At 41.2% G+C, this 25,321-nt stretch overlaps 1 protein-coding gene across 1 annotated transcript in view; it reads left to right on the top strand.

The window, feature by feature from the left end:
* The window catches only part of LOC112119303 (serine/threonine-protein kinase ULK4), a 421,700-nt gene that overhangs the window by 85,061 nt on the left and 311,318 nt on the right, over positions 1–25,321 (top strand). The window contains exons 19-20 of the mRNA XM_029914272.1: positions 5,788–5,949; positions 17,365–17,547. Of these exons, the coding sequence (XP_029770132.1) occupies positions 5,788–5,949; positions 17,365–17,547 (345 nt within the window). The remainder of the gene's footprint in view (positions 1–5,787; positions 5,950–17,364; positions 17,548–25,321) is intronic.

Genomic DNA, 25,321 nt, shown 5'->3' with positions numbered 1-25,321 from the left:
ACAATATGAGTCAACAATGTGATTCGGCTGCAATAAAGGTTAATATCATTCAGAGGTATATTAATATGAGTGGCATATGTAAGACATGGGAGGTAATTGTTCCATTCTACTCAGCACTGGTGAGGCCTCATTTGGAGTAGTGTGTCCAGTTCTGTGTGCCACACTTCAGGACAGATGTGGATAAATTGGAGAGAGTCCAGAGGAGAGCAGCAAAAATGCTAAAAGGTTTAGAAAACCTGGCCTATGAGGAAAAGTTTAAAAAAAAAAAAAAAAAAAAAAGGGCATATTTAGTCTTGGGGAAAAAAAAGATGGGAGGACCTGATAACAGACGTCCGATATGTTAAGGGCTGTTATAAAGAGGGTTGTGATCAATTGTTTTCCTTGTTTCCTGAAGTTAGGATAAGAAGTAATGGTCTTAATCTGCAGCAAAGGAGATTAGATATTAGGAAAAACTTTCTAACTCTCTAAGGATAGTTAAATTGTACAATAGACTTCCAAGGGTGGTTGTGGAATCCCCATGGTTGGAGGTTTTTAAGAACAGGTTGGACAAATACCTGTAAGGGATAGTCTGTTTACATGGGTCCTACCTCTGTGCAGAGTGTTGGACTTGATGATCTTTCAAAGAACCTTCCAGCCCTACATTTCTATCATTCTTTTTTTTTTTCCTTTCACTTTTATGTGATGTGACTTGGTAATTTTTCACATAGTATGTGCTCAAATACAGTACGGAATGGTGGGTTAAGAAGAAAATTTCCTTCTTGACATTTAATTTCCGTGTTTCTGTTTACATCAGTTGGCCCTGTGGTATTGTTGAAATATATATATTTATCATTAAATATATATGTATTTAAAGTATAAGAGCTAAAAGGCCCCAGTCTGTTTGCAGCAGTGAAGTCCTGTGTCCACTCTGAGCCTTATCTTTGGGCTGCTGAAGGACCGAGTGTGTCAGACTGAGGGGACAGACTGGGCAGTGTTTATTGTCCTCCTTACTCCATTCCCCAATTTACAGCCAAATTCTTGATTTATTTTTCTTAAAGTAAAAGTAAATCTTTTACTCTCTCTACATTGTCGGATTATTTTTTCAGTGAAGAATATGTAATTACAGTTCACAGTCAAATGAAGATTTTGATTTCTATAATCCTGAATACTCAAGAACAAAAGTTAATTCTTTCATGATATGGCTTTAATATATTCTAATTTTCCAACTTTCATCTTCGTTTAAACTGAAAGTGTCCTAGCAACTGATTAGAAAGATGCTGGAATAAGTTCTTTATTTCCCGAATCTGTTTCCAGTCTGCTTCTGTAATGACACTACATTAGTATTTGAAATTTTTAGGATTTTTTTATATATAAATGTTATACATATATAAGCTCACTCTGTGTGTGTGTGTGTGTGTGTGTGTGTGTGTGTATATATATGTGTGTGTGTGTGTGTGTGTGTGTGTGTGTGTGTGTGTATATATATGTGTGTGTGTGTGTGTGTATATATATATATTATCCAAAACTGAAGATGATCTGTTAAAAGTACACTGCTTTTAGATTTTATGTTCTTTCTCAGTGTTTAGGAAAGCTTCTAATATGCTGTTGGCTCTTCCACAACCAAAATAAATAACAAGATAGAGTAAAATCAGTTATTTATCCAAATGGAAATATTGACCTCTTTATACTTTTAAATTTTGAATGAAAAGTAAGCTTACCTTTGTCTTTTCAGATATATTCACCTTATTCATACTTGCTTTCTCATTTATGTGTGCCTGATTTTCAGAAGTACTCAGCACCCACAACTGTATTTGAAGTCCATGGGAACCAGAAGTGCTTAGTGCCTCTAAAAATCAGGCCCTATATCTTTTAGTGCTCTTTTGTAAAACTACTTGGAATCTGAGAAAATCTGATAGTGTTGCTTTTTTAATAATGCTATATTCATGCTGTTTATGGTTCACGATACTGGCAGGTTATCTGGTGTACAAAAGCTCTTTAATCATATCTTGAGGATCCATTTCTTTCAACTAACATAGCTTATGTCTTGATAACATGACAAGATGAATCCTTCAGTTGAGGCCAAATATTAGTTTAGCTCATCCTTCCTTTCCCAAGAGTTAATTAAGCAGAAAATGGTACAAGGCTTGTTGCTTATACAGTGTTTGAGAACAGGTCCCAGAGGGGCTAAGGGAGCCAATCTCAGGTGGCAGCAAATGGAATTAATCTGAAAGCCTCATTGAGTTGATAGAGCACTGTAACAATACATGACCATTTCCCAGCCAAGATATAAGAATGACTGTGGTTATCTGGTACAGGGCATGACTCCTCTCCGCACTGGCTAAAAAGTACAAGATAAAGCACACTTTTGAGGGACAAAATTTTGCTAAGGATAGCTAAAACTGCATCTGGATATTGCTGAAGATCTGTTAGCATTCATAATAACCATTCTCTGCTGCATAATGCTTTGGTTATGGCTTATTTATGGTATTGTAATGCATTTATTAAATGTGGTGTTACTTATTTCAAGTGACACAGGAGCCCCAGTTTGTGTGCCTAATAATCATTGGTATGTAAGAAAGAATGAATACTGCTATTAATATTTTGAATATGTACAGTGCATATTGTAAATGCATGTATTTTTTTCACCTGTGCAGTTTAGAAAATAATGTAAGCTGAAATGTAAAGGAAAAGATTGAAAATGTATATTAAGTTATTTGCAAACAAAAATATCTGAGAAATAAGTGTCAAGAAGCTTAATTTTGAAAAAACTGCACTTGTTTGTGTTTGTAAATGGTTGTCTACTATACAGTATGGTACACTAACAAAACTTTTGTTAAGATTGGGGGCTAATTCTCCTTTGATTTACAGCTGTATAAATGAGAAGTAAAGCTATTGAATCAGTTGTGTTATATCAGTGTAAAACTGGTGTGAGGATGAGAATCAGGCCCCATGAGTAAATTGTTCTTGTTTAAGTAGAACTGAAGTTTAGACAGTGGTAACCAATTAATATGACACTTATGATGAAAGTTTCCTTTAATAAGAATTATACTAAATTCCCACATACATCTATTTAGTCTTATATGTTCAAAAATTAAACATTGATGATCAGTAGAGGGAGGAGATAGTTAGGAATATATTTTTAATGACCTGAAAAGTTTCATTATTGTTGCTCACAGTTGGTGGTGGTTATAACTGTGGAGATATAAATGTCAGAAATCCAAAGGGAATGAGATGGTAGGATGAAGTGGAAAATAATATAAGAGAAATAAATAATGCCATTATGATGCATTATTTGTGAAGATTGAGTGTGCTATAGACTAAACAAACTAAATCTCTGGAGTACATCTATTGTCTTCCTTACTTGTATTTAAATTAACTGGACCAATTCATCGGTCGCATGTAGTCAGTGTTGAAAGACTTTGCTTATTCACAGTTAGAGCTGGAAGGAAAATGATGTAGTGGACAATGAGGAAAAATATCACATGTTCAGTCTTCAATTTCTGTTTGGTAAATGATCTGTTTATAAAATATAGCATCTGATTATGCAGTCTGTATTCAAGTAAACCTTTCGATAGAATCAATAGGAGTTATCCAGAACACACATTGTTGCAAGATAAGGTCCATGATAATATACCTTAATTGATCAGTATTATTTTGACATAATTTATTTTTCTAGTAGTTTAGAAATACTAGAGAACAGTTATTTGCATGGACAATGTGCATGGATTATTATCTTTATTTTATTTGTTAATTTAAAATTACTTGGTGCCTGTTCCTGCAGATGCTTATGATAATAAGATTCAGGAAGCACAAAGGGGATGGAATAGGAAGTAACAATCTGGCCTAGGAATTTCAGGATTGCTGGACTAGATCAAAGCAGTGGTCCAGTTAGTTCACTGTCCTGTGTCTCTCAGTGGTCTATACCACATTTTCAAGGTCCAAGGAAGGACAGTTATGGAATAACCTGACCCATGGATTTTTAGGATTTTTGTTAATCCTAAACAGTTAGTGGTTGATCTATGTCCTGCAGAATGAGGATTTCAAGAAAGGGGAGAGAGGTGGTCAAGATGTTGTTTGAGGAGCAGCTAGACTCAGAGGGAAGCACTCTGTGGTGTTTGAAGAAGATAGGCCTGCCTAGCTTACCATCAGGTACCATCAGGTGATTGTAAGATTTTAGTTAAAATAGACATACGTGTAAACTGTTGTTTTAGAATCCTCTAAATGTGTTGTGTCCTAACTGTTAAACAATATTTTGGTTTAAGAAGAATATTTCTGGTCACTATATTCACCACTGGTCACAGACTCCCAGCACAGGTGCCAAACCCAGTTGGACCTGTTGGGCAAGCACGTTCAGTACACAGGGTGCTGTAAACCAGGACCTAATCTAAGACTGGGAGAACTATGTAATTCCACCCCTGGAGTGGTAAAGGCATGCAAGACCTGACATTTGAGGGCATGCACTCAGAGAAATCAGAAATGGGACAGAGGTGTAGCATTTTTGAAAGAAAATATGGCATTGCATGGTAACTATGACAGTCTTGCTATCTGTGGCAATGGGAATTGTTTTGGTGAAGTAGAACTCATGGGGGCACTTGGCAAACTGACTGAACATATTTCTCAGATTAAGAGTAAGGAGATAGTGCACCATAAATTTTAGATTAAAACAATTTTTGTACGTAAAACCTTTTTGTTTGTCAATGAAAAACTATAAAATAGGTTACATTTGAAATTTCTAGCTTCTGACAGTAATAGCTATGTAGGTGCAGAAATTAAGAACACATGAAAAACTAGACTATTTTTCATGTTCTTCTAACTCAAAAATGGCTGAACTAATTTCACTAAAACCTTCCAAAAGATTAATCTTTTGGCTGAGACTAAGCATGAAAAAAAATTGGCTGTGGAGAAATTTGAGAAACTTATAAAGCAACTGAAAGAAAAACTAAAATGGAATGGGAACTCGGACTTAGTTAACTATAGGATAGTACTGATTTCCCATGACTGCTAGAATATGACATGTATATATGCAGCACTTTATAATATACATTTTCATATTCCGGTAAATGTTTCCTAGCCTTTCCCCCGCCAAACATGAGATATATGGTACATTTATTGAATGGTAAGTAATGTAAATTTTTAATTAAAATAAATTCTTAAATAAACTTATTAGTAAAGGTGATGGATTGAAAGCCCTGGAAAGTGTCCTCTGTATATCCATAGAAAAAGTGCACTGGGGTAATAGCAATGCAATCTGCCATGCACTGCCTCACCAATATGCCTGAACCTTGACATGGTGGAAGCACCTTTAGTGTTAAGAGTAATTAAATTTCCATGCCTATCAAGTCCTTGACCCTTTTGTTAACATCACCATAATAACTGGCATTCTTATTGGCAAATGTGATATGAACACCTGTTCATGTAGAGCTGAATGCTCATGACACAGTAAGACACAGTGACAACTTTCATTCATTGCTGACCTATGCTGAATTCAGAGTGATCACTTGGAGATGGAAGACTCAGTTTTAAATATTATTTCTATTTATTATCTCCTTGGATTTATTTACAGTACAAGATAAAGGGGGAGGGGGAGCATAAACTTTATATTTCAAAGTAGTTGAATTTTCCTGTGAAATGACTTCTTCCCTAAGGATTTTCCATATTTTTCCTGATATCTGTGTAACAAGAGTAAGAAGCAGTATTCAGACAACACAAATTATTTTGCTGTATTTGCCTGTTATTTAAATAGTTCAGAAAAGTGAAGTAAGAGAGAGACAATAGTAGTTAATATAAAATGCCTTTTTTCCCCTCTAGGAAGAACGTGTTGTGAATCATATGGCGGCGAAGATTGTTGAAAATGTTTGCACCACTGATTCATTTCATGCACAGGGATTTATTACAGGAGAAATTGGACCTGTTTTATGGTACCTTTTCAGACATTCCACTGTAGATTCTCTGAGGATAACCGCTATTTCGGTAAGGAGCTTCTTCTCAAAACATCTAAATATTCTGGTATTGTTAATTTGAAAAGCTTTTGAGAGCATTCTATACATATATTGAAATGTCTTTTGAATATTATTTTGATATGTGACGTTAACATTTTGTATTTCTACATACATTTCTAAAACTGTATGATAAACTTTCAGCGATCTGTTAGTTTTGTAGGAACATTGCATTCTTAAGGTATGTCTACACTGCAAGTGAAAGTGTGATTGTAGCACAGGTGGACATACCAGTGCTAGGCTTAATCTTTCTGGCACAGGTTACAGTAGTAGAGAAGATGTGGCACCATGGGCTAGCAACCAGAGTACAAGCCTGTCTGGGCACTCTGGTTGCTAGCCTGTGCTAAAGCCTGTGCCACTGAGTCTTTACTACTATTGTTACCCTTGCTAGCTTGATTGAAGTACTCCTGTTCTTTTAGCATGGGTGTGCGTATGGGAGCTACAATCATACCTTCAGTTGCAGTGTAAACATACCGTTAGTATTAGTTCTGTAGGCAAATGCAGTGCTTTTACTTGTGTAATAATGACTACTGTAGGGGTCTTGCAACACAGACATTTCTTTTTTTATATGCTGTGATAAATGGAGCAGGGGATAGCTCCCTTTTATGGACACCCAACCAGCTAGTTAGATGTAAAATCCCTCTTGGTAGCTGTTCTCTGCTTGCTTTACCTGTAAAGGGTTAAAAGTCCCCCAAGTAAAGAAAAGGAAGTGGGCACCTAACCAAAAGAGCCAATGGGAAAGTAGAACTTTTAAAATTTGGGAAAGAAACTTTCCCTTTGTCTGTTCTCTCTGGGCTGGAGGAACAAAGCAGCAATGCTGTAAGCAGCTTAAGCCAGGTATGATTATAAAGCATCAGGTCATGCCTAAAACTACTTATCTGAACTCCAAATGTGTAAGTAGATCAGAATATTTAGCTAGACACGATCTGGTTTATTTCTTATTTTGGCTTGTGGATCTCCTCTGTGCTAACCCCAGATGCTTTTGTTTGCTTGTAACCTTTAAGCTGAACCCCCAAGAAAGCTATTGTGGGTGCTTAATTTTTGTAATTGTTTCTTTTAAGATCTAGCAAAAAGCCTAAGTTCCAGATGTATTTCCCCCCTTTTTGTTTTTAATAAAATTTACCTATTTTAAGAACAGGATTGGATTTTTGGTGTCCTAAGAGGTTTGTGCATGTTGTTTGATTAGTTGATAGGCACAGCTGATTTCCTTTGTTTTCTTTCTCAGCTCTTCCCTGGAGGAGGTGTAGGGGTGTGTGTGTGTGTGTGTGTGTAAGGGCTTGAGGGTACCCCACAGGGTATCCTTAGAGTTTAATAAAAGCCTGGAGTGGCCAGTATTAATTTTTAGAATCCTTGCAGGCCTCTACCTTCTGCACTCGGAGTGACAGAGTGAGGATTCAGCCTTGACATATGCAAAGGCAACAAACCTTAATTTGCTTACAGATGGAAGTTGACTTCAGTTGACTTTTAAGCAAGAGGAGTCTTGTGACAAATATATTGCTAACTTGTGAATCTTATAATGTTTGAAAGTTTTGCTCTGACCTGGAAAAAGCCTCAAAACTATTTGACTTACATTGCTCTGCTAACATAACGTTATTCCTCTCTACCACTGAGACCAATAATTTTCACTCTACCCTTGTTCGCGTTCTGCTCGTTTCACTGAGATGACTTATAATTGATGCTGAGTACATCCTAATGTTGAAAGCTAATATTGGACAAATGCCTCATGAGTTCATAATTGTCTGTTGGACTCATGCTTTACTGCACTGTCTGTGGCTAGTATTCAAAGGGTTTTGTCTTCCAAGGAATCTTTAAAATTCCTGCAGTGCTACAATACTGCTTTTAATTGTTTTGGGAAGGGGGGTAGAGGATTATTATTGTTTACTGTTAGTATTACAGAAGAGAGTAGATGATCCAATCAAAAATCAGTGTCCCATTGTTCTAGATGCTGTACAAACACATATTAAGAGACAGTCCCTGCCCTGAAGAGTTTACAAGCTAAATATGACAAAATAGAGAAATGGTGGGAGGAAGGGATGCAACATACAACAGAAGATTGGGAACTGAGGAACAACAAGATTGTGAGTTGCCAACATAACCCAGGAAGTCTGTCATAGAACTGGGAATTGTACCCAGATGTCCTGGTGCCTGTTCTGGGGCCTAAGCCTTCATTGTAGATGATCATTTTGGAGGTGTATAAATGCCCTTGGGTTAGCTATGTAACAGCCTTTAAAATATAAATTACAACCATTTTTTAAAACTTTATAAATTCCATAGTATGTTGGCAATATTTTTTAAGGTATTACCAAGATTTTTCACCCTTGTTGGGTGGGAAGAACAACTGGAGGAATGGACAAAAACTACATTAGCAGCCACTATATTCGGTGTTAAACTGCTTTTTGTTGCTATGGTTTAGAATTTGAGGGTCTTGTTGGATTCCCAGATACTAGTGTCACTAATATGGTTGGTGTGCAATTAGAGAAATGTAGCAGCATGTTAATAAAGACATGAGAGAGAATTAAAAATAAGCCAACATGGCACAAGAAATATTGTCCTTTTAAAAAAAAAAAAATCCACGTTGAAGGCATACTTGACATGTGTCTCTTTTGCACATATGTGGGGAACTTGCCAACATGACCAAAAAACAAAAACCTGCAGAAGTGCTATGAACTTTTGGAATATTGATGCTGCTGGTGTTTAGGATGGGATTTTACACTTATACCTTACAGGCTCGATATTGTCTTTGGAGGATTAATGTACATATTTTCTATGCCAGAAGTTGCCACTGGTTTTGTCGAGGCCAGGTCCAAAATTGTGAAAGCTTTTGGATTCCTTTGAAATATGTTCATTGAGTGCTTTAAACTTTATTAGATTATTAGGACATGTAAATAGCCATTCTCTTGTTAAGGGTTCTATTATAAATCTGGTTTTAGCACCTCTAAAATCCACGAGCAAAGGAATATTAACCTCAACAGTAATGGGTTAGGCCTGAGGTGGAGGTAGAATTTTTCTGCTGCATTTGTAGTGAGTTACACAAGAAATTCCTGGAGTAGTACTGTTACAATTCAGGGCAACTGCACCTGTATTCTTCCTCCATGGTCCAACAAGGGCACCCACTCTAGGCTCCTTGCTCCTCAGCTGTCACCTCTCTTGGGCGGAGACCCTGATCTCTCTCCCTCCTGATGAGGCTGCATAGTTCCCAGTCTAAACTGTGAATTCCCCAGCAACTCAGACTGCCTAAGTGGGCCTGCTTTGTTTCTCTTCTGAGACTGTAAACAACATAATTTCCCACAGATATGTTACCGCACAGACCTTTCTAAGCAAGCGCATGTATTGTTACAGAGAAAACATATTAAAAACAAAAAAAGAAGCTGCAAGTGTGCTAATAAGCTTACCAGAGATCACCCCCCACACACTCTGGCCAGTGTCAATCCTTTCAACCCTTCCCAGGAAGGACTGGGCCTTCACTTGGACAGAAGGTCCTGTCCATTTGCTGGATCAGAAAGCAGGCCTTGAGTCAGTTTAAACTCAGACTACTTATCAAAAGTCCTTTCTTTGTCTGTTGGTCACTGGAGAATTCAGTTTGAACCAGTATATGCAAGCCTGAGTGAATTTGCCTAATCACCTCCCACAGTTCTTAGTTCCTGAAGGCTGTGGTCCTCCTCCCCCATGGAATTATATATAATCCCTGGCCCTCAATGATCTATAAATTTAAGTAAGATCTCCAAAATATATTGCAGGAACTTGCCATATCTGTCACAAGGACACCCTAAACACTGAGCTGTTCATGATGAGTCAGACAATCTTCTAAACTTTTTTGCCATACAGTAGCAAGAAAAACAAAAGAATAAGCAAAAAATTTTAGCTTACTGGTCTTATTAGTTCTGTTCTGTAGAAGTTCTTATAAGCCACTCATCACTGTCGTATGTGAATACCTCCTCGTAGCGGGTTAAGCAGTGGTACTACACATCTGTCACCTGTTGTTTGTTCTCTGATTCTCTCTCCAGGGAGAATATTCATGTTGCTATGTATTTATGTTAAAGAAGTTAAGGTCAGAGACATGTGCCTTGCCCTTGGAGTGGAAGGTGGTGAGATTTGTGACAGTCCTTAGTTCCTGGAGGAGTTCATTCCACAGTTGCAGACAAGTGCCAAAGAGAGTTCTGTCTCACAAACAGATGAGTTTTTTACCTTTTATTTGTAAAGAGTTGCATTCTGCAAAAGGAGAACAGCTGTCAATCACAGTCTTCATCCCAGAACTCTTGAGATGGTCTTTTTGATATTCTGGGACCAAGCCTTATAGTGCTTTGAAGATAAGGGCCAAGACCTTGAACTTGATTAGAAATTCTAAGGGAAGCCATTGTAGAGAGTGGAGGATAGGTCTGATGTGTTTGCAGTAGTCTGTGTTGCTGAGGAGATATATTACAACAGTCTGTATTAGTTGGTGTTTCCTAGGTGCTGAAGACTTCATGCTCAGGTATATCATATGGCTGTAGTACAGCCACGAAGGGAGGCAGGCATGAATAACTAAAGACACAGGTCATTGTCCACCAAGGTGGGATGGAGTCGCCTAGTCAACAAGAAATGATAGCAGATCCATGAGCATTTTTTTCTATGTGAGAGTTTAGTGTCAGTGAGGAACCCAAGAGTATTCTTAAATGACAAACGAAATATTGTGAATGTGTACCTTTGACTAAAGGAGACTACACTATTGCTGCAAACTCTTCAAAATGCTTTCCTGTGCGGCCAGCATCACCCCTCTCTTGTTCAGTTCAGCTTCAGTCAGCTGTTCGTCATCCAGGAGCTGATCTCATCCAAGAACAGGGCCATCTCGGTGGTAGTGCTGTGGTTACTTGTGGTGAAGAATAGGTACAGTTGTGAGTCATCTGCATATTACTAGTGCTTGAGTCCATGTCGTCTGACCCGTTCACTTGGTAGCTGCAGATCGGTGTTGAAAAGGACTGGAGAAAGAATTAATCCTTGTGGGACGCCACAAGTGAAGAGTCTAGTGGTGGAGATGCCATTTCCAATAACTATTCCTCCAGGGTGGAATCAAACCATTTTAGTGCATTACCCTGGACTCCCACCACATCTCTCAGGAGACAACATCTCATGGACAAAACTGTTAAATGCTGCAGAAAGGACATGGAGGATAAGAATCATCATCTGACTTTTATCCAGTGACCTAGGAGAAGATCATCCATTGGTGCTACTAAAGCGGTTTCAGTTCCATGTCCTGGCCAGAATCCAAGTTGTGCCAGGTCTAGAATGTTCGCTTCAATTAGATAAGGTTGTACTTGGCCTTCGGCTAGCTTCTCTGTGAGCTTGCTTAGGAAAGCTGGGTTTGGTATTGGATGGAAGTTGGCTAGAATCAAAGCATCTAGGTCTGAGTTTCTTCAGTGTTGGTTGGACTCTTGTGTGTTAGAAGGAGGAAGGGAAATTCCTTCTCTGTATTATGTTTTGGCTACATCAGTCAGGAGTGGAACCAGTTGTTCATGATTCTCTGGGCTTGCCTACATGAACATTTAGTTTGCAACAAACTGGGATGTAAATCTACTCCATGCTAGCCTGCCACATATTAACTGTCTGTGTGGACCCTGCTGATGTGCACTAACAGTTCCTTAGTGCACTTTGATCTACTGTGATTTCAAATTGGGGTAGATCAAAGAGTATTAAGGAACTGTTAGTGTATGTCAGCAGAGACCACGCAGTTAGTGCGCAGCAGGCTAGTGTGATTGTAGATTTATACCCCCCTAGCAGCTTGCTGAATGTTCATGTAGACAAGCCCTCTTTCACAGCTAGGAAGGACATAGGTCAGATTCACAAATCTTGGGTCAAGACCATTCACCGAAAAATGCAGCTTCAGTTGATATGAAACTATTTGCAAATTCATGTTAGGTCTGCCAAATATTTCTGGCTCAACTGAAAAATCAAATTTTTTCAGCATTGGCAAAATGAAACATTTCATTTCAACCTGACTCAAAATCTTTCATTTTGTTTTTTGACATTTTGACAAAAGCAAAGGAGGACTAGATTCACAAAACTCTTCGGGCATAGGGAAGGGGAGGACCTCCATTTATAAGGTTTAGCTGAGTGGTTGGGGTACTCTTGTGGAATGTGGGAGATGTAGGTTCAATTCCCCCTCTGTCTATGAGGAGAAGGGATTTGGACTTGCAGCTCCCATATTGCAGGACAGTGTCTTAGCCACTGGTCTATGGGATATTCTGGTATGGGTACTTCTCAGTCTCCCCTGTTGAAGCTGTTCCACTTTTTATAAATAGTCATTGAAGCATACACTTGAACTTGTGACTCCCACATCCCTAACCACAAGGCTATAAAGTCATTCTTCCTCTTTCCCTGGCCCACCGACTATCTAATGTCATTCATAGTAATTAAATCTAAGAACAACGTGGTACATTTGTAGGTTTTATGAGCCATGTTGGGGTTGCAGTGGACTGATGGAAGCCTTGCTACACAATTAATGCCCTTTTGGATTAGACCAGGGGTGGGCAAACTATGGCCCGTGGGCCGGATCCAGCTCACCAGCCATTTTAATCTTGCCTTCGAGCTCCCGCTGGGGAGCGGGGTCTAGGGCTTGCCCCTCTCCGGCGCTCCAGCCGGGGAGCAGTGTCGCGAGCCGCTCCGCACAGCTTCCAGAAGCAGCAGCACATCCCACCTCCGGCTCCTACGTGTAGGGGCAGCCAGGGGCTCCGCTTTGCATGCTGCCGCCACCCCAACCCCTGCCCCTGCAGCTCCCATAGGCTGGGAACCGCAGCCAATGGGAGCTGCAGGGTGGCGCCTGCGGACAGGGCAGCGTGTAGAGCTGCCTGGCCGTGCCGCTGCGTAAGAGCTGGAGCGGGGACATGCCGCTGCTTCCGGGAGCCACTTGAGGTAAGTTCCGCCCAGAACTTGCACCCCTGAGCCATCCCCCTGCGCCAGCTCTGATCCCCCTCCCACCCTCCGAACCTCTCGGTCCCAGCCCGGAGCACCCTCCTACACCCCAAACCCCTCATCTGCAGCCCCATCCCATCCCATCCCACCCACCCTGCCCCAGCCCAGAGCCCCCTCCCGCACTCTGAACTCCTCATTTCTGGCCCCACCCTGGAGCCTGCACCCCCAGCCAGAGCCCTCACCCCCTCCCACATCCCAACCCCAATTTTGTGAGCATTCATGTCTCGCCATACAATTTCTATACCCAGATGTGGCCCTTGGCCCAAAGAGTTTCCCCACCCCTGGATTAGAACATAACATAAGAACATAAGAATGGCCGTACTGAGTCAGATCAAAGGTCCATCTAGCCCAGTATCCTGTCTACCGACAGTGGCCAATGCCAGATGCCCCAGAGGGAGTGAAGCTAACAGGTAATGATCAAGTGATCTCTCTTCTGCCATCCATCTCCACCCTCTGACAAACAGAGACTAGGGACACCATTCCTTACCCATCCTGGCTAATAGCCATTAATGGACTTAACCTCCATGAATGTATCCAGTTCTCTTTTAAACCCTGTTATAGACCTAGCCTTCACAACCTCCTCAGGTAAGGAGTTCCACAAGTTGACTGTGCTCTGTGTGAAGAAGAACTTCCTTTTATTTGTTTTAAACCTGCCCATTAATTTCATGTGGTGGCCCCTAGTTCTTGTATTATGGGAATAAGTAAATAACTTTTCCTTATCTACTTTCTCCACATCACTCATGATTTTATATACCTCTATCAGGTAATCTATATTAGACTGTACTACGGGTACGTCTAGACTGCACTACGGGTACGTCTAGACTGCAATAAAAAAAACCTGGGTACAGAGTCTCAGATCCCAGGTCAACTGACTCGGGCTAGCAGGTCTCAGGGCTGCAGGGCTAAAAATTGCAGTGTAGATGTTCAGACTTGGACTGGAGCCTGTGCTTTGAGACCCCCCTCCCCTTATGGGGTTTCAGATTCCAGGCTCCAGTCCTAGCCCAAATGTCTACACTGCAAATTTTAGCTCTGCTAGCCTGAGCCCTGCAAGGCTGAGCCAGCTGACCCAGACCAGCAGCAGCTGTGCCACAGGTCTTTTATTGCAGTGTAGACATAACATGTATGTCTTTCTGTGACATTGAGCCTCTTTTTGGTACGCGCCATCGGTTTCACTGTAATTTATTGTTCCAAAGAGATATTTAGTCAATTTTGTGCCTCATGACTGTGTGAACAGATGTCATTAGTCCTATATCCTATTTTATTTGATCATATTTGAGGGAGCCTCCGCTGCCTTTTTTAAAGGTATCTTGAAGAATTCTTCACAATTGAGACTTAAGCTAGGTCTACACTACCCGCCTGAATCGGCGGGTAGAAATCGACCTCTCGGAGATCGATTTATCGCGTCCCGTCAGGATGCGACAGTCAATCCCCGAATCGACGCTCTTACTCCACCAGCGAAGGTGGGAGTAAGAGCCGTCGACGGGAAGCCGCGGAGGTCGATTTTGCCGCCGTCCTCACAGCGGGGTAAGTCGGCTGCGATACGTCGAATTCAGCTACGCTATTCGCGTAGCTGAATTTGCGTATCTTAAATCAACCCCCCCCCCCCGTAGTGAAGACGTAGCCTAAGTCATATCTAAGAATGCATTTTGTTTGAGAAATGACTGTTGTATCTTGACATTGAGAGAACAGGCAATATGGAAAGTACACCAACATCAGGATTTCACTCTAAGGGTACTCTGGAATTGTGCTCCTTATGATTATTATTATTTATTATAATTTTAGTTTTAATCAATAATAAAAATCTATCAAGAAGATTCTGTCCTCAGTGTCTGGAGTCAAGGAAAAAGACACTTTTTTTAATGCAGTCCTCTGTCACAGATGATAAGCTGGAACTGAGTCTCAATATTTTTCTTTTCTTTGGAGTCTAGCTTGCACCAGGTAAATATAACAGACTTTGTCCTGTAGAGAAACTGAATCTTTTTAATGTCTTGCCTGTGTCAAAGAAATAATTCTATAAAATATGAGTCAAAATGGCTCATTCTCACAAGTGCAGCAGTTAAAAACATTTTTTTCAAAATAAGTGGAATGGTTATGTCTTCGTTGGCCACAAAATATTGATGCAGTGTTTAAAATATGAAGAGAGAGAGTGAGAGAGTTCTGCTTTTTCTATGGTAGGAAGAGCCAGCTACATACAGCATAAACCACTTAAATGGGGATTAAAAACTTGGCAAAGCTCAGCTGAGTCATCTTATTTGATTTGATTTTTTTTCTGACTGATGGACTTTGCAGAATCTGTTTTAAAAGAGAGATGGCTATAGAAAGTGAATGAAAAGAGCAGGAATTGTTAAGTCTGCATTGGTCTGGAGAGGACAAGAAAGTAGGAACACTGAGTAGTTGAACAGGTTCAATAAAATGTCTATTTAGTTCTACTGTTAAATAACCCATGTTTGGTTTAAATAGACTCCACTGCATTTCTAAGCACCAAGCAAATACTTAGTTTTTTCTGTCCTGGAGTTATAAAAAAAAGTAGCTATGGGATCAAATTTAGAACACCCGGTTTAAAATGCATATCAAACATTATTTAGTATAAAACAGTATAAATTTGTATTTATGGTCTAATGTCGCAGTTATATTTTTCTCAGGCAAGTTACTTTATTATTACAGTTCTGAGATGATATTAACTCTTCATCATTCTGGACTGAATAGGACTTTAAAAATGCTGAAACTAAATCAGTCTTGCAAATTTTCTCTTCATTAGACTAAGTCTCTGAAGCTCAGCTCAGAGATTCTGCATACTTCAGATTTAGAAATTACCCAAACTTAAGGTGCTTTAGGGACAGAATGTCCTCCCAGTTGCTTAGGAGCTTGATAAATCATACCTTTTGCAGAGTCAATCAGTTGTGCTGGGACTAGAGCTGCTGCTGCCCCCCGTGGCTTGAAGTGGTAATAACAAACACTAAATACATGGTTTCCATCATCAGCACCTCCACTATCAAAACTGTTCCAGCACCCCGGTGTCAATCAGCAAACATTATCCAGTATGAAAACTGAAACCTCATAAATGAAAATGGAAAGTCTACAAAGTTTACTAACGTTTTGAGAGCGTTAGGCAAATACTGTCTGGCCTTGTACAATCTGTTTAGACATATTTCAGTGACCCCTTTCTTTAGAAAGTTTCTCCAGTTTAATTGGATAGGGATTTTGTATCAAGAGAAAGTTTGCTTTTTGTCCTACCAGCTGCTCCAAGAATCTTTTCAATACTAATGAAACCAATTGTGTGTCTGTGTTAAACTCACTATGGGGAGAATTCTTAATTTATTTGAATATTCTGATTATGGCATGATCCCTTGAGATTCTTTTCTTTCATTTAAAATGTACATTTCTTCAATTTTTACTTTGAGATTTTTTAAAACCTTTATTTTGTTTCAAATACTATAGATCAATGATTTTCTATGTGTGATCCGTGAACCCCTAGGGATTTGCAGGAGGTCTGCAAAAGTTGTCATTACCTCTGGGGATCTGCAGACTATGTCTAAAATTTCCAAAGGGATTCACACCTCCATTTGAAATTTTTTAGGGGTCTGCAAATGAAAAAAGGTTGAAAACCACTGCTGTAGATCTGTTTCATACACTTGGATAATGCAAAACTGATTAATTCCTTGATGTCGGTGAAGATAATAGCAAAAGAAAAATTACTTATTTATATAAAGTGACATGATTTCCTTTTATTGTCAGTTTCTCTCAATTTGGTCAGATACCTATGTTCAAACTTATTATTTGACTTACCTATGCAGATTGAAAATAAGAACATTGCTCTTCCTCCTCCTCAGCTGGATTATTTCAATGGTCAAAAAAGTTAGATTTGATATAAAAGTATGGAGTGTGTTTGATGAATTTTGTGATTGTTTTTATTTGTAAATATTAGTTTTACATTTTATATGAATCCTTACTCTAAAGAAATGGGAGTTGTTTTTCTTGTTCCTTTATAGGCTTAATTGCTTATATCATCTGCTTTAGCTTTGGTTTTCTTTTTCCTTAATTAAAACAACAAAAACATGACTTCCTTGTTAATCTATATAGTTAAATCAGGATATTCACTATTGTGTATAGAAGAGTTAAGCAAAATTAATTTAGCTAACACAGACACCCAACTTATAATAAAATAACCATTTTGTATTATGATATTGTACCTTAGCAAGGAATAACATTTACACTAACAAAATGCTTGATTAAAATTATTCTTTCTAATTTATAGAGCAAGTTGCAGTGTGTGTATATGAGTGTGGGGGGAAATTAAACCATATGAATTCACTACATTTGTCTGCTCCTAAAAATACAATTGGAAAAGCTGTTGCTGTTCATTGATTTTCTTTATTGCATTAGTTATTTTATTATTAAAATGAAAATAGCATTACTTAATGGGAATATCTTATTATTTATATAGGCTTTATGCAGGATTACTCGTCACTCACCCAGTGCTTTCCAGAGTGTGATTGAAAAGGTCGGGTTAATGGCTGTTATAAACTCATTGGCAACTGGAATATGTAAAGTTCAACAGTACATGCTGACCATGTTTGCTTCTATGTTGTCATGTGGGATTCATCTTCAGAGACTGATTCAAGAAAAGGTTTGATTTAAACTTTATACTATTCTTGATTCTATGATTTTTGTCTTGCACATGTCATTTTGGTATACCAAAAACTTTGCCTGACTTTTCATAGACTATGAAAGGTCATATGACAACTCATCAACCTTTTTGTTCGCCCTTAATATTCACCTTGTTTTGTAGTGGAGATAAATAACAGCTCAAGTTATTGAAACACATTCCTACACTACCCAAAAAGCTGAAAAAATGGACATAGGAATTGAGATTTCCGTACTGGATGAGGCCAGTGGTCCATCAAGTCTGAAGTCCTGCTTTCATCAGAATGTAATACCTGATGCTTCAGAGAACTATGAACTCCCTTCCCCATGTAGTTGTTAGCCAGTTGTGCAATGTGGAACATGGGAAGTAGGGGGGAGGAGGAAGGATGTGGTGGCAATAAATTCCCTCCCAGTCCTGGCAGGTGTTCATCTTACACTCTGAAGTAATTAATCTGTTTACAATTATCTTTGCATATGTAACTACAAATATTGCAGTTCTTCAGTATTTTTATTTTGCATCTTTATTTTGTATAGGACCTTTTATTGATACTATATCCCAAAACACAGTAGAGTTACCAACTTAAATAAAAAAGAGAGAAGTTGAGGGGCACAGACAAAACTTGACAAAGTTTTTCATAAGGGAATCTTTCATCCCTATGGTCTATCTGGTCTTTACGGAACAAGTTCCATTCTGTTGGTATGGTAATTACCTTTACCATGGCTGGAACATCTGCATCCGCTTAAGAGAGCTGTACAAGTATTTCCTAGTTTTTCTTCTGTTTACAAAACGTCTGCTTGTTGGCTCTTTTAAGGGTACCAGGAGTTTCCCATTCTTTCTGTATAGATTTTTACGTAATGATGTAATTTTATCAATTTGCTGCTGTTAAACATTTGTATGTAGCTCCATAGATTTGCATGGCTCTATATAGTGAGACTCAGGACATGCACCTTTCCCTGCGGAGTTTATAGTCTACATGCAGTTATCAGTCACCATTTTGCACCTGATGGGTTCAGAACCCCTTTACTAAGATGTGGTACTTCTTGTAGCTGGCCTTGTGTATGATAGCTTTCGAAGTGCCCTCAGATCTCTAGCAGTCACACGCCCCATTGTCTGCATTTTTGGTCATTCACTTTAATAGAGAAGTCCTCTTGAGCAGACACAATAGTGTCTCTCGGGACTAGATACTTAGGTCAAGAAAATTACTACCTGCTATCTACACAATGGAGGATATAATTAAAACAAAAAATGTAAAATAATGAGGTACAGAACTTGACAGGATTTTTTTTGCAAATCTCAAGAGGTGGGACTGATCTGTAATTGAGTTGCTGGTTCAGCTAAAATTCAGTAAATTCAGAAGGCTCTAGCCTGGCCATCAATTGATAATGACCCTAAGGAAAAAACAATGAGAAATGCATGAGGACAGCTACTTTGACATAGTACCGTTCGACATTTAAAAGAGAAAATGTGTAGTGATTGAAGCTAAAATTGTACTTGGATTATGCTATCCATATAGGACCTTAGGCCAATTTGTATTGTAAGTAAAATGTCTTGCTGAAATAATCATTTTATTAACTTAAGACATTTTTAACAGTGTCACAGGTCCTGATAAATGTCTGTAATTTATCTTCTAGAAAATGATTAAAAGCTACTTATTTTGATCACCCAATCATTCCTCACTGTATAAAACAAAAGAAATTCACCTCCATTCCTAGTCAATAAATATTCCACATCAGTAAGAAAATAGAATACAGAATGTAGGTTTTCATATAATTCTTTTGCAAAATATATTGTAAATTGACACTGCGTCTGTTTTTTAAAAGAATTTACTTGACTCTTAATTTTGTTTCTTGTGAAAATTATACTCTCCTTGACCCCTGACTCCTATTCATCTTTTCCAACATCCTGACGCTGCTCCCTTTTTAAAGCCACCTCCATTTTCTTAAATGTGCCTATGTGCCATGTGAATCGTTGTGCTCCCGTATGAGGGCATAAAGAGTGGATGGTTGCCACCCTCCATCAGTTCCTTTTTAGCACCCATGGCAGTGAGATGGAACTTAGCTGATGTCCGACCCACTAGGCTTTAGCTAGATTTCTCGAAAGCTTCTCCAAACTCTCTGAAATGTCTCAGAACTATTTATATTCTTTTATTTTTAGTACCCTTGTCTGTTGTGCTTTTCGAACAGAAAGCTGCTTGCAGACGTTCCAGACAGAGTCCTGGAATGGCAGACTCAAAACCCGCAGGCTTCAAGCCTTCTCTGTCTTGCAATACTAGTACAACAGATGCTTGTTCTGCTTGAGAGAGTCTCACATCTGAAGGTGTTTGGTCTGTCTCACCTTTGCTGTAAGAATCCACAAATCAAAGGATGTGAGGCTGAAAGTCAGTCTTCTAGAGTAATCTGTGAGAATGTCATCAGATCCAGAAGAGCTGAGTTCAAAGTTCCATTTAATGGTCAAGACTGCATCTACCAGTGCTCCATCAAGCAGGCAGGCATCTCCGCAGAGAAAGAAGCACCATAACCTGACCCCATCACTGGCATCACTGTCAATATCAGCTGGTGCTGACCCTGGTACCAAAGCCATCAACAGCCCTGACATTTAAGCTGATCACTCAGACATCAAACAGGATGCTGAAAGGGCATGCAGTGAGTACTAGAGAAGGAGGTTGGAAAGGAGCTCGGGGGACACAGGAGGATGTGGGCTAGAAGCTGGCCAAGACATGTATTGTTCTGAAGACGAGCAGAAAGAAGCAGACTGAGCTGCAGCAAGCTCCACCTGTAATGGAAGTTTCTTCTTTGAGTACTTGCTCGTGTCCATTCCATTGTAGGTGTGTGTGCTCGCCACATGCACTGGTGCCGGAAGTTGTCCCCTCAGTGGTATCCTTAGGGGACCAGCTCTGGTGCCCTCTAGAGTGGCACACATATGTACTGGTATAAGGGGCGCCAGCAGCTCCCCCCTCCCTCAGTTCCTTCTTACTGCCATTGACGGTGCTGGAATGTCTCCTTGCCTCGGCAAGCTTTGTTAGTGTATGTAGTAGCGAATTCGTTGTATATAGTTATTAAAGTTGTAGAACTAATAGTTCCTTTAGTATTAAGTTTGAATTAATTAGTAAGTCCTGTATAGGACTTAGCCTAGGGACGGGGCATGCCCCGGTCCCCGGACTTCAAGCCTTGTGAGTGCTGCAAAAAATCTATGCCCGTCAGTGATCCCCATAGAAGCTTCCTGAAGTGTTTAGGGAAAACCTACGTGAGCGATGAGTGTTGCATTTGCAAAAACTTCAGGCCACAGACCAAAAAGGAGCGAGACGTATCCGAGCGCTTCTTATGGAGTCTGCCCTTGCACCAGCCTCGAAGCTAACGAGATCGGACTCTGCTCCAAGCACTGCGGCCTTGGGGCAGAGCGCCCCATCCCTAGTACTGGCTAAAAAGCAAAGAAAGGCCGGGAGAGGGCATTCTCCTACATCCCATAAAGGGAAGGAGAGAGCTGGAGGAGAGCAAAGACCCTTGTGGGGCAGCTCTTCCCCTCCAGATGTTGGTCAGACTCCAGCTCCCATTGAGTGGTCGAGCCCACTTCCAGACCTGCCTGCCACCCCCAGACCCTTCCAGCGGTCTTCATCAGTGTGGCACCATTCCCCGCCGCAGGGGGTGCCCTGCCAACGCTCACCTGAACAGCGCCACCAGTCCCCAGATGCTGGTCGGCTTACCTGCCTGAGGTCCCAGCATAAGTCCCCAGACTCTAGGCAGATTTGGCAGCCTGGACCATGGTTTCGGCTATTTCTGTGAGGTGTGCCTCTTGGTTGCAGCCGTTGGGCCTATCGGTGGAGGTTCAGCAGTCCATCGAGGACCTCCCATTTGACGACCTGGCACTGTTCTCAGAACAGGCAGAAAGTAAATTACATGCTGGGCCTTTACATGCTGGTACCTGCGAGGAAGCGGTTTAAGCCGCAGCTGTCTAACAGGTTCGGGACCCAACCTCGATAAGAGCCCTTTTGCAAGAAGGGCAAGGGTATAAGCGCCGGCAAGGCCATCAGCTGGCCTCTTCAGCTCACTTGAGCTCCACCTGCAACCAACCGGGTAATAAGCAGGCATTTTGAGGGTGTACTCGAAAGAGATCTTCCAGCCCGTGTCGTGAATCCAGCACCCCAGCTTTTTTCCAACAGTTTGTCCCCCTTCTTCCCTGCCTGGGCTTCTATAACATTGGAACAGTGAGTCCTCAGCATAGTAGCAGGGAGATATGCCCTCCAGTTTATTTCTATCCCCCACATCCCTCTTCAGGGACCCTTCTCATGAGCATCTGCTCACTCGGGAGGTGCAGGGCCTTCTATGAGTGGGAGCCATGGAGGAAGTCCCTCTGCACTTGAGGGGGAAAGGGTTTTACTATTTTTTGATCCCAAAGGCCAAGGGTGGTCTCCGCCCCATCCTCGACCTGCGGAGCCTCAAGAAGTATCTCATGGAGTTGAAGTTCTGCATGGTCTCCCTGGCCTCCATCATTCCTTCCCTGGATCCAGGAGACTGGTATGTTTCCCTCGACCTAAAGACACTTACTTCCACATACTGATATTTCACTGACACCGACGGTTCCTATGTTTCGTAGTTGGGACCGCGCACTACTAATTGGTAGTGCTGCCTTTCGGCCTCGCAATGGTACCAAGGGTGTTTATGAAGTGCATATTGGTGGTGGCGGCCTACCTCAGATGTTGGGGTATCCAGATCTACCCGTACCTCAACGACTGGCTCATCAAGGGCCCCTCCAGGGTCCAGGTCCAGCGCAGCGTCGAGATATTGTGAGCCACTTGATCCCGGTCCAAAGGATAGAGTTTATTGGATTGGTGCTCAACTTTACCTGAGCCAGAGCATTCCTGTCCTAGGCCAGGTTCAGGGCAATATCAGATCTGATTTGCCAATGTCATTGCCCACCTTCATCACTACCCAGGTCTGTCTCAGACTATTGGGGCACATGGCAGCATGCACATACGTTGTCCAACATGCGAGACTCAGATTACGCCCCCTCCAGAACTGGCTATTCCCTGCCAGACATCATCTAGACAAGCTTATCATGATCCCGCCGCAGGGACTTACATCCCTGCAGTGGTAGCCCAACCCGATTCTGGTGTTGGAAGGTGCACCATTCATGAGCCTGCGACCCACTGTCTCCCTGATTTCAGATGTGTCCAACCTTGGTTGGGAGCACATCTCGGTATATTGCGAACTCAGGGGTTATGATCTTGAGAGGAGCTCACTCTACATATAAATGTCAGGGAGCTCAGCGCCATCTATCTGGTTTGTGGAGTCTTCGTTCCCCAACTGTCTGGTTGGGTGGTGCAGGTGTTGACGAACAACACGGCCTCCATGTTCTATGTCAGCAGGCAGAGGAGGGAGCTTATTTGTTGGCTCTGTGCCAGGAGGCCCTCTATCTGTGGGACTTCTCCATTCATCATGCAATCCACCTGGAAGCCTCACACCTCCCCAGCATACAGAACACGCTGGTGGATCACCTCAGAAGGTCCTTCTTCTCTCACCACAAGTGGTCCCTTCACTGTGAGGTCGTCAGAATGTTCTTCCAGAAGTGGGAAGCTTCCCGAACGGACCTGTTCACCACCAGACAGAACAGAAAGTGTAATCAGTTCTGCTCTCTCCAAGGCCTCGGCTAGGGTGACCAGATAGCAACTGTGAAAAAATGGGACAGGTTATTTAGCAATCAAGCCAGTACACAGACGATATTCATAACTTCAAATTCAAAAATGATGCATGCAGATAGGATTAATAGATTTAGTAGATCATAACCATATAGATATGTTACGTAGCATATGTAGCATAGATAGATTCAGTAGATCATATTCCAGTTATGTCATATTCCCATAAAGCATTATGGGGTACAGCGTCACAGACATGAGCAAGCACTAGAAGAAGGGACAGTTACCTTTTATAACTGTTGTTCTTTGAGATGTGTTGCTCATCTCCATTCCATGACCTGCTCTCTTTCCCCTCTGTCGGAGATCTGGCAAGAAGGAACTGAGGGAAGCGAGAGCTGGCGGTGTCCCTTATACCAGTGCATATGCGTGCCACTCCAAAGTGTGCCAGAGCCAGTCCCCTAGGGATACCACTGAGGGAAAAACTTTCGACACCGGTTCATGTGGTGAGCACCAGCACCTACAATGGAATGGTCATGAGCAACACATCTTGAAGAACAACAGTTATGAAGGGTAACTATCCCATCCCTAGCAGTATCAACTCTGGCACAGTAGTGTAAATTCAGGGCCACACTCTGCACTGAGATATGCACCTGTGCTGAAACCACCCTATCAGATAGTCCTGCCTATGAAAGAGGTTTATTTCTCATCACCATCCCTGAAACATACCTTTTCACCTGTGTTGAGCAGAGACCTGTCATTACTGAGGGTCTAAGAGCCATGTTGCCATTCTTTGCAGATGCCATCTGTAAGTGCACCAAGGTTGACACTGTCTGGTCAGAAACCTGTCATCCCTCTCTACATATATGGAATGCCACTGTAGCCCCTATCAGGGCCTGCCCTCTTGGGCCTCTATGAGTTGATCCCTGCCTTAGTAGATGAGGAGGAGGTCCCCCACTCCTGCCACTTCCATAGTGAGACATCAGTTGCTAGATACAGAAAGGAATGGATCTGGAGGCTAAATGACCCGTATTATTTCCTAAAGAGATTTTTTCATAATCCTCAGAGAAAGTAGTATCCTTAGCACTGATATTGGCACTGGCCAATTTCAAGGCCTTTTAAGAGCTCCTGGTGCAGATTGAAGACACCTTGGAGACTGAGACGTCAGTCATCTCCAAGAAGTTTCAGAAATTATTTTACATTTTGTCAGCTGCTGGTCCCACTAGGATTGCCCTCTGTATAAATGAAGGTGTCCAGGACCCAAAGAGCCTTGTGGCAAACACCAGCCACTAAACACCACCAGCAAAACATGTCAAAAAACTATACAAGTTACCCACTGGGGTTTCTGTTACTTTTACTCCCACTCTAGCCCAAGCTCCCTAGATGGTCTAAAAGAAGTTGAGCTTTGTCAAAAACATGCTTAAGGATAAGGATCTCCAATGCTTAGATCTGTTTGGAAGAAAGGAAAAATGGGCGGCCAACTGCAAATGAAATATGGCTTTTCAGGATAGCATCATAGACATGCAGGGCTGGAAGGGACCTCAGCAGGTCATCTCTTCAGTTGCCCCACGCTGAGGCTTATAGTGGCTCTCCTACAGCTCATGGAGTCTCCATTCAGGCCATTAGTGGAAAGGTCATTATATCCTCTCACTATCAAGATGGTCTTTGTCTTAGGTATCATATCAGTGCAAAGTTAGTAAGCTACAAGCTCTTATGGCTGGACCACCATTTATGTCCTTTTACAGGGTCAAGTTGGTGATGAAACTGCACCCTAAATTTATCCCTTAAGTAGTCTCAGAATTCTGTCTGAATCGGTCTCTTACTTTATCAGTCTTCTTCAGAAACTGCATTTTTCACTGGGGAAAAAAGGGAGCTTCATATTGTGGATGTGTCTATGGACCCACTTTCTTATATCCACAGGACCAAACCTTTCACCCCACCGCTTTGTGGCCGTATCTGGTGCATCAAAGAGTCAAGACAACTTGAAATGGATTACATAATACGTTTCCACCTGCTATCGTTGAGCTGGCAAACTTTCCTCTCCAACTGTCAAGGCACACTCCACCAGGGCACAGTTTTCGCCTGCTTCAGAAAAGTACTAATTTCTGCAATTTGTAAGGCATATGTGTG

Source organism: Terrapene carolina, unplaced genomic scaffold (assembly GCF_002925995.2).
Source record: "Terrapene carolina triunguis isolate 2854851 unplaced genomic scaffold, T_m_triunguis-2.0 Scaffold34029, whole genome shotgun sequence".
NCBI lineage: Eukaryota > Metazoa > Chordata > Testudines > Emydidae > Terrapene > Terrapene triunguis.
Note: the sequence above shows the minus strand (reverse complement) of the source record. Positions and strands in the feature narration are given on the sequence as shown.